Here is a 10,000-nt window from a genome sequence, read left to right on the forward strand (position 1 = left end):
AAAAACAAACATGTGTACTGTGTGCGTGCGTGTGTGTGTGTGTGTGTGTGTGTGTGTGTGTGTGTGTGTGTGTGTGTGTGTGTGTGTGTGTGTGTGCATGCGTGCGTGCGTGCGTGTGTGTGTGTGCCGTCTTGACCTCTTGTAGCGGCCATTTGTCCAATAAATCAAAAAGAAGCAAACGTGACTCAAAGGGCCGCTGATGCACTGTGGGTAATGTGGTTTTCTCAGGCAAAAAAAAAAAAAAAAGAGTAGATTGATTCCATTTGTCTCATTTATTTGGCAAACCAAACCAAAACAAACAAAGAAGAAGAACAAAGAAAGGCTCTGTCGCTGCCTCTCCTGCGCTGGTAAACCACAGGCCCACCCCAGTGCATGCTGGTCCTATACCTACCTGCTCCTATCAATAACCAAAGAAAACAGCATCGCTGTCGAGTGTGTCGCCATTGACCAACCAGAGCGTGTCCTGAAACCCACTCCTCGCTGATCGGAGGCCTTCTTGAGTCTGAAAAGAAGAAAAAGCAACACGAAGGTTCAGTTTTCTGTCCTCCTCCTCCACAAAGGTCTCACTTTTCCAGGGTTGAGTTTAGAAAAGTGTTCCTCACCTTATAACTGTGCTTTTTCCTGCGACGTGTCCTTCAAGAGCTCAGCTGTGAGTCCTCAGCAGACAACGAAGTGAAGCGGCGCTAAGCTTCCTTTATGAGCTTCTTTCCAGGAGGGTGACGTGAAGATGCTTCAGCTGAATAGTTTTCATTCGCAACTGCTTGGTATTTTTTTTTTTGCCATATACTGTATTTGTCATGCAATACAATCATGCATAAAGACCAGATTGGTCTTTATGCATGATTTCCTTGACTGTACTTTTACTCCAATTCAATATTATCACCTAATATTCGCACCAAGACCACCTTGTCCTATATCATTAAATCCAAAAATACATGTTAATTGTACTGATATTTTTTTTTTTTTTTAAACTTCAAACAGACCAAGACAAGTGTTATAACTGATTTCATTTCCTCAGGGAACAACTGAATATTCTCCATTTCAACCATGTCTTCTCTGTTTCAGCAGTTTTCCTTCTGGATTTTCTGTTTTTTATCCTCCAACAATTGCAGCAGCTGCACCAAGAAATGACCAAACGATTGGAAATCCCCCCCCCCCCCCAAAAAAAAGTCCAAAAAACGCATAAAATAATAAAAAAATAAGACAGCAAATGACACCTTTATGTCTCAGCTACACGAGTAAATAAAAGTTAAAGTGGGAAATGTCTTCACCGTATAAAAATATACGTTGGCTGCAGTATGAAATATAGAACTTCATCGACGTCCAGATATTAAATATAGGCAATGTTTGAAAGGTTCATGTTTCTGAAGTCTTTACAGAGAAAGATGAAATTAAACTGTTCAATGTTTTCTCAATGAGTAACTACAGGTAGTTACAGAAAGCTTGAGCTGTGAATATTTCCTTCATTTATTAATAACTAGCTTATAAACGGGGTTAGACGATGTATTTGATTACCTTATTGGAAACAAAAAAAAAAAACGTTACTATTTGCATATTTGCCGTCTAATCTGAGACTAAACTGCACATCTGTTGCTGTAGTCTCTGTTTACAAAGAGCTTTTTAATCTTTTCATACAGAATGTAACAAATAAGTGGGATTCAAACGTCAAAACGAAGCAACTCAAAAACAAATGAACACAAGACGAGTTTAGCACATCTAAAAAAAATGATTGTTAAAGTTTGCAAACATTCTGGTGATTCCCTCCCAACACCAGTGCTTGTGCTTCGACTTTGAGTTGACACCAGCTAATTCAGCCTGAGAGAGACAGAGAGAGACAGAGAGAGACAGAGAGACAGAGAGAGAGACAGAGAGAGAGACAGAGAGAGAGACAGAGACAGAGAGAGAGAGAGAGAGAGAGAGAGAGAGAGAGAGAGAGGATGCTCTGCAGGCCAGCAGCTGTAGTCAACACATGGTGTACAGTACATGTCCTCAGAGTAATGTCTCACATGTTGACATGTTGACAGCTTTAACGTGTTTTTGCTCGTGCACATTGTGCCTCCGCTCCAAAACCGCTGCTGCAAGCTAATGTATAATACATGCTATGAATGTGTGTGTGTGTGTGTGTGTGTGTGTGTGTGTGTGTGTGTGTGTGTGTGTGTGTGTGTTTTAGTGTCTTTGCAGGATTGGCTGTCTCAGACACAGCTCACTGCTTCCAGACACGATGGGCATCCGGTTCTCCATGTGGAATCGCACCAGGTGACCAACGCTCAGGAACACCTGATCTCGGGTCCGCACCTGGTTAAGCAAAAAAAAAAAAACAAACACAGAAAAATGGTTCAACATTAAAGCCAGCCGGCGCCCAGCCTCTCCACACGCCGAAGCTCTTTACCCGTCCATGCGGATCCACCAGCAGTAGGTGTCGCACGGCGGCTCCCTCCATCCCGCTGAGGACGTACTGACCGGAGGCAGAGCTGCTCTCTCTGACCAGGAAGTCCCCGCTACAGGTGAGAAGAGACTCCGCCCCCTCCCGTCCTAATCTGGGACGAAGGACAGACGTTAAAGTTACCGAGAAAGGAAGAGGGAGACGTACGTTACGAAGGACAGGGACGTTTGATTACCTACCTGCCGTGGAACCAGACTTCCTCCTGGATCAGGTCCTGGATCCGTGGCTCAGAGAGAGGACTGCACCGTTCAGCGCTGATCTCAGATACCACTGAGTCTGACGGAGAAACAATAGAGGAAGAATACAACTTAAATCTAAAACGATGCTGTCTAACCAAATCTAAAAGCTTAGTGTTAATAAGGTTAGTTCTAGAACTTTCTTTAAATCTAATCTTAATCTAAAAATACTTTCAAATCAGCTCCAGGTTGCAAAACTCAGATTTAAACTCAAATTAGTGTTCCACTTTAAACTGACAGTTGAGGTGTTTTACAATGCAGTGTAATGATGAGTTTTACCTGCAGGTGGAGCTGGAGTTTCTTCTGCGATGGAGCAGTTCTCGTACAGTGAAAGAGGCTGAGGCCAACAAACCTGCAACAGCACCGGATGAGTCATACAGACAAGATCTCTGTGTGTGTGTGTGTGTGTGTGTGTGTGTGTGTGTGTGTGTGTGTGTGTGTGTGTGTGTGTGTGTGTGTGTGTGTGTGTGTGTGTGCGTGCGTGCGTGCGTGCGTGCGTGCGTGCGTGCGTGCGTGCGTGCGTGCGTGCGTGTGTGTGTGTGTGCATAAAGGTTAGAGACATGTGCTCATGACCGGAAAGTCACAGACTTAATTCCCAGACTAGGGCAATAATTCTGGGAAGTTATTACACAACAACTGAACAAGTGCTTCTGGAGATGAAATGAGATTATTATTATTTATGATTATCAGTCTATAAAACCATTGTAACATTTACAACTCCACTACTGTGGAGGAAATTAAGAGTGGGCAGTAATACAAGATGCTGTACATGCGCACATCCAAGGACTCACTTCCCTGAAGCTGACTAGATGTTCGTGTTGATGTCACTCTTACCCCCAAAACGTCAGGATCCTGTTTGTTCTCCTCGCTCGTGATCCGCAGGTCCTCCATCCCACCAGCGGGTGGCGTCTTTCCGGGGATCACGTTGTAGTAGTCGTGGTGCTCGCTGGCTTCAACCTCCCGCTTGGCCTTTTGGTCCGTTATCGTGTCCTCTGTGCTCCACTTGTGACAGATCCTCACTGCTGACCTGCAGGCAGAGAGTCACATGACGTTCACCTCACTGCCTCCACACACACACACACACACACACACACACACACACACACACACACACACACACACACACACACACACACACACACACACACACACACACACACACACACACACACACACACACACACATAAAAACACAAAGATAGACACATACTCAAACTGTATAAGGCCAACACAGAATTGCTGGTTTGCGCTCCTGATCAGCTGGGTGAAATGTACATGAAACACACCAATGAGACGGTTACAGCAGACAGAAGGACAACCTGGGATTGTTGGAGAGGAGCGACGGCGTGGGGTTCAGGAGTTGTCGGAAACGGGTTTCGAAGGCCTGACCGATGCTGTTGATGACATCACCGGCACGACCCCTAGGACACTCCAGGATGTGACATGCTGAGAGAGAGAGAGAGACAGAGAGAGAGAGGTTTAAAGTATCTTTATTTCTACTTCAATTTCGTTTGCAGTTTAAAATTTCAACAAACCTAATTCATGCAAAAAAAACAAACCAAAAAAAACAAAACTAAAAGAAAAAAAATAAATCATAAGTTCAGAACCAGAGCATTGTCTATGACTGAACACAAAATGTCTTTCAGACCCCAAATGCTCACAAAGAGTTCCGTATTCTTTGTCAGTCTGTAAAAACCAAACTCCACCCTGAGCCGAGCAGTCAGCAGCCCAGTCAACATCATACTCACGTCTTCTGACCCTTCACCCCTTACACGGTTTTTCCTTGTTTTCCAAATTGCTAGTTTAGCCAGTCCTGAAAGGAAATTAATTAGTGTGTGGACAGATTTTCTTTTTGCAGAGTATTTTGGACCATAGATAAAAAGACATAAAGAAAAGTGTTCTCCTAAGCCCTGGAACCACGCCTGCAGGCGGTTGAAAAGTCTCACCAGTCTGGAGCACTCAACAAAAAGATGGAAAATGGTTTCTGTCTGCAAGCAAAAAGGACAGCTGTCTCCTGAGCCAGGATTGAGGTGCACCAGATATCTGTTTGTAGCTATGGCCCCATGCACAATCCTCCACTGGAGGTCTCCTGTCCGTTTGTCTACAGGGGGTTTGTACAGGGACCGCCAACAGCCTCTAGGGGAGGATCCCCTGCCAAAAAAACCGGTCCACCTCGATACCCTAACTCCTGCCAGAGAGCGCAAGTTAGAGACCTTCACACTAACCTGATACGCTGCTTTCCTCCCCAGAGTCTCAAAGTCCCCCAACTGTGGTGTCTTTAGGGACAGCAAGGTGTCCTCCTCATCCTTCCACAGTCCCAAAGTAGGATAGACAGTTAGGGATGGGAAGACATACTCACATTCATCGTCCCATTGGTCAGATATTGTGCGGTCTCTAACAAACACTCTGAGGACTTCTGGCAGAGAAGCACAGACCTCCTCCACCAGCCTGAGCAGCAGCCTGCTGGACCGGATGTTGATCAGCTCTGCTAGATGAGAGATGGAGGTCTTCATCAGGTGACCCAGCTTCACACAGCCGGCCTCTCTCAGTCTGGATCTCAGGCTGACGGACGTCAGGACCTGGGACGTGATATAGCTGTTTCCAAACAGCGGCTCCTCAAAGAGCCACATCCCTGGTGTCGGCGCAGCTCTCCGCTGGACTGTAAAAACCTGCCACGCTTGTAAGACGGACTGGTAGAATGGTGTCAGACCAGTTAAATCCACTGACTGGGGCTGAAGCAGGAACAGGTGTTTGTCATAACCTAAGCGTCCAGCCCTCCTCAGCAGCACACAGGCAGTATCAGTCCATGGCAGACCAAAGCTGTACAGCAGTCTCTGAGCTGTCTGCAGTCTGAAGGTTGTGATGCGTGATGCGATGTCCACCAGGCCCTGTCCTCCCTCTTGGACCGGCAGGTACAGCACCGCAGCTCTCAGCCAGTGAAGCCCCGACCAGAAGAAGTCCACAACTGCCCTCTGGATCTCTTCAATCAGGCCCTGTGGTGGAGGAAGGACTACCAGTCTGTGCCAAAGGGTTGAGGCAACCAAGTTATTGACAATTAGGACCCTCCCCCTGTAAGAGAGCTGAGGTAGCAGCCATTTCCATTTAGACAATCTGGTACATACTCTCTCCATAGCACCCTCCCAGTTCTGTCTTTGAAACTCCTCTGTTCCCAAAAAAACACCCAAAACCTTCAAGCCATGCCTTCCCCATCTGATGTTTCCTGGTAGCTTTGGTGTTTCTTGGTCTAACCACTGCCCAACCTGCAAAGCTTCACTTTTTTCCCAGTTTACCTTTGCTGAAGATGCCCTCTCAAACAAAACCAAACTGCTACCTAGGAACTGGATATCCCTCTGGTCTTTGACGAACACATAAATATCATCAGCATATGCTGACACCACCAACGAGGGCCGCTGAGGCAGCCCAGGTAACATGAGTCCTGATAGACGGGATCTTAACCTGTTCAGAAGAGGCTCAATGGCAATGGAATATAGCTGTCCAGAGATAGGACATCCCTGTCTGATGCCTCTCTGGACTTGAACTGGACAGCTCAGCGCGCCCCCCACCTTCACCAGACAAGTAGCTTCCTTGTACATCAAACCTAACAGTGACACAAACCCTTCACCAAAACCAAATGCTCTTAAAGTGGAAACAAGAAAACCATGATCAACCCTATCAAAAGCCTTCTCCTGATCTAATGATATAACACCAACATCAATATTGTACAGTTTACAAAGATCCAACAAGTCTCTCATGAGAAAAATGTTATCCATAATGGATCTGTCCGGTACACAGTAAGACTGGTCTCTGTGGATTATAGTCTCTAGAAAGTTCTTAAGCCGGTTGGCGAGCACCTTGGAAAGAAGTTTATAGTCTGTGCATAACAACGCCACCGGTCTCCAGTTCTTCAGTAAGGACAAATCTCCTTTTTTGGGTAACAGTGACAGTACTGCATGCCGACATGATGTCGGTAACAGGCCTGTCTGCGAACACTCCTGTAGTACCTCCCACAGGTCGGCCCCCAAACACTTCCAGAAGTGTTTATAGAAATCCGCAGGCAGTCCGTCCAGTCCAGGAGCTTTACCAGCAGCCATCTGACCCACAGCAGCAGTCAGCTCCTCCAGGGAGATGTTGGCGTCCAGGACAGCTCTGTCCTCGGGGCCCAGCTGAGGAAGGTCCTGAAGCAGCTCGTCAACACTCTCTCTGTAGTTGTCCTCCTTCCTGAACAGGGCACTGTAGAAACTTACGGCATGTTGTCTCATTTCAATCGGGTCAGTCGTCATCTTACCATCTGGGAGGCGAAGACACACCATTTGTTTGGTCCGAGAGACGGACCTCTCCAGATTGAAGAAGTAGGAGGTCGGAGCATCCATGTCCCTAATACCGGTGAACCTCGACCTGACCAAAGCTCCTTTAGCTTGTTCTCGTAGAAATGAACCGAGTTGTTGTTTCTTCTGTTGAAGCCTGTGAGTGTCTGTGCTGTTGTGAGTGAGCAGACTGTGCTCCAAGTCCCTGATTTCATTTTCTAGATCTTCAATGACCCTTTTTATTTTTACTGTGGAGTGACTTGTGTATTGCTGAACAAAGACTCGTATATGTGCCTTTCCAACGTCCCACCACTGACTCAGGGACTCAAAGTCGCTTTTCTTTTGTCTCCAAATCCCCCAGAAAACCTCAAACATTTCACAGAAATCACTGTCCTGAAGCAGCTTGCTGTTAAAGTGCCAGTAAGAGCTGCATTTGGTGGTTGGTGAGGTGTGCACATCTAAGGTGACTAGGTGATGGTCAGTGAATCCTACTGGGTAAATGTGACTGTTCAATAACCGGTTGCTGAAACTATGAGATATGTAGACCCTGTCTAGCCTGGCTGCCCTGATGCTCCCATCCAACACCTTCACCCATGTGTACTGTCTAACCTGGGGATGTTTGACCCTCCATACATCCACCACACCTGACTCTGCAATGACCTGTGATAAGGTGGCAGATGACTGTAGGTGAGGTTCCTCTCCTGTTCTATCCAATAAGGAATTTATGGTGCAATTCCAGTCCCCTCCCATCACTACACACTCGTTCTGGTCACACTGCTGCAGGACATCTTTAAGTGTTTTGAAGATGTCCGTTCTGTGTGAGCCCTGGTTTGGAGCATAGATGTTAATAAAAACAAATGTAATGTTTTGTATTGATGCTCTGACCACTAGAGCCCTGCCTGTCACTATCTCTGTGGAGGAGATGATGTCAACATTCAGCCCAGGTGCAAACAGAACAGCTACACCTGCAGACAGGTTGGTCCCATGAGACAGGACATACTGGCCCTTCCACCACAAACCCCAGTCTATCTCATTGTGTTGGTCACTGTGTGTTTCCTGCAGGAAAACGATGTCTAGTCGTTTCTGTGTGATCATGTCTGTAATGACCGCTCTCTTCTGTCGGTCCCTCCCACCGTTAATATTCAAAGAGCCAACCCTCACCATTGAATAATGCAAAAGAGCGGTGATGTAGACAACTAGAATAAACAGTAACATAAAGATTAAGTGCAGCACATCCATGACAGACTCACTTAGAGGTTCTTAACCTTTTGGAACCTTTATTCTTCTTCATTAGCTTTCTGAGACTCGTCATGTGTTTCTTAAGACGGAAACGTTTCTTTTCATCTAACGCCTCCAAACCAACCACTCTCTGTAATGTCAAAACACTTTTTATAAACTTGTCTGCGTCTGGAAAATACTCTAAAATGTTTACAGATTTCCCAAACGTTTCATCTAGGAATGCATTGATTTCGTTCAGCCTGTACATATCTTCGATTATAAACTGTGAGTCTGTGACAGAGAGACCGTCAGAGTCAGAGTCGTACTCCATCTCCTCCTCCACAACACGAGCCTTCCCACTCTCCTCTGGACCAGCAGCCTGACCTTGGTCAGCTTCAGCTGTCGGCTCTTTACTGCTGCCTGCTCCACTTTCCCTGATTCCTTCGTCTGCTCCTGCTGTCAGTGCTTCCTCTGCTACTTTCCTTCCCTCTGTTATGAGACTCAGAACTGCTGAGTTCTCATCGATAATTTTTTCTCCGCCTGAATCAGCTCTCTGTTCCCCGACCTGACTGTCCGTCTGCCCGCTGTGTTCCTCCGCGGTCGGCGGATCATCGCCCCCCCCAGGAGCAGCGATCTCCGCCGGCTCGTCATTCAGCGGAGCCCCGGTGTGATCGAGCTCCTCCGCCGGTACGGCCCCCGGCTCGGGGCGCCCTTCGGCCGGCCTGTGAGGACAAGCGGTCCGCTTGTGCCCCACATCCCCACACTCAAAGCACCTGATGCTACCTGTGCTAGCGTACAGCATGTAGTGTCCCTCCCCGTGTTTCACCCTAAAAGAGACCTCCAGCGTCTGAGAAGGACCGGTAAGGAACATGAACACCTGTCTCCTGAAGGACTGGACATGTTTCAGTTTATCGTCTTTACAGCCCAGACCCACAGTTTTGAAGCTGCTCGCCAGCTTCCCGAAGCGCTGCAGCTCCCGCTCCAACACCTGGTTGGAGATGAACGGGGGAACACCGGAGACGGTGACCCGGGTGGAGGGCACTGCGAGCGGGGAAACCTGCAGATACACGCCGTTCAGCGTGACGCCGCTCGATATTAATTCCGCCACAAAACGCTCCTCTTTTAGAAACACCACCACACCTCTGTTCATCCTGGAGGCATAGCTCAGGTTAACGTGTCCCACACGGTCCCCCACAGCCAGGAGAACCGCCTCTACCGGGACACACGGGTCGGGCTGAACCCGAACTCCATGTCTCAAAGACAGGGACGGCGTCTCAGAGGACGCCATCCCCGACAAGAAACACGGATCTCTGTCCGCCAAAATACCACTGATCACACAAAATACCCCGACAAACAACTATAAACCACCACAAGTCAATCACCCAGTGAACTATGAATGAGAAAAAATGAAATGTTTGAGAAAAAACACCAAACATTTAGCAACGCTCACCACGCTCCCTAACACCACGCTCTCCACCAGAGAGACAGAGAGAGAGAGACAGACAAAGAGGGAGAGAGACAGAGAGAGAGACAGACAGACAGAGAGAGAGACAGAGAGAGAGGGAGAGCGAGAGAGAGAGAGACAGAAAGAGAGACAGAGAGAGAGAGACAGAGACAGAGAGAGAGAGACAGAGAGAGAGACAGACAGACAGAGAGAGAGAGAGACAGAGAGAGAGAGAGAGCGAGAGAGAGAGAGACAGAAAGAGAGACAGAGAGAGAGAGACAGAGACAGAGAGAGAGAATGAGACAGAGACAGAGACAGAGAGCGAGAGAATGAGAGAGAGACAGACAGACAGAGA

General features: G+C 47.4%; 1 protein-coding gene across 1 annotated transcript in view; it reads right to left on the minus strand.

Annotated features, from left to right (window-relative positions):
* Positions 1-1,601: 1,601 nt before the first annotated feature.
* The window catches only part of LOC137887045 (SHC-transforming protein 1-like), a 15,591-nt gene continuing 7,192 nt past the window's right edge, over positions 1,602-10,000 (minus strand). The window contains exons 8-13 of the mRNA XM_068729814.1: positions 3,999-4,125; positions 3,514-3,706; positions 2,959-3,031; positions 2,623-2,719; positions 2,390-2,537; positions 1,602-2,295 (exon numbers count right to left, since the gene is read on the minus strand). Of these exons, the coding sequence (XP_068585915.1) occupies positions 2,167-2,295; positions 2,390-2,537; positions 2,623-2,719; positions 2,959-3,031; positions 3,514-3,706; positions 3,999-4,125 (767 nt within the window). The 3' untranslated portion in view covers positions 1,602-2,166. The remainder of the gene's footprint in view (positions 2,296-2,389; positions 2,538-2,622; positions 2,720-2,958; positions 3,032-3,513; positions 3,707-3,998; positions 4,126-10,000) is intronic.

Source organism: Cebidichthys violaceus, unplaced genomic scaffold (assembly GCF_023349555.1).
Source record: "Cebidichthys violaceus isolate CVI_PGR_0920_01 unplaced genomic scaffold, fCebVio1.0.p SCAF_476, whole genome shotgun sequence".
Classification (NCBI taxonomy): Eukaryota; Metazoa; Chordata; class Actinopteri; order Perciformes; family Stichaeidae; genus Cebidichthys; species Cebidichthys violaceus.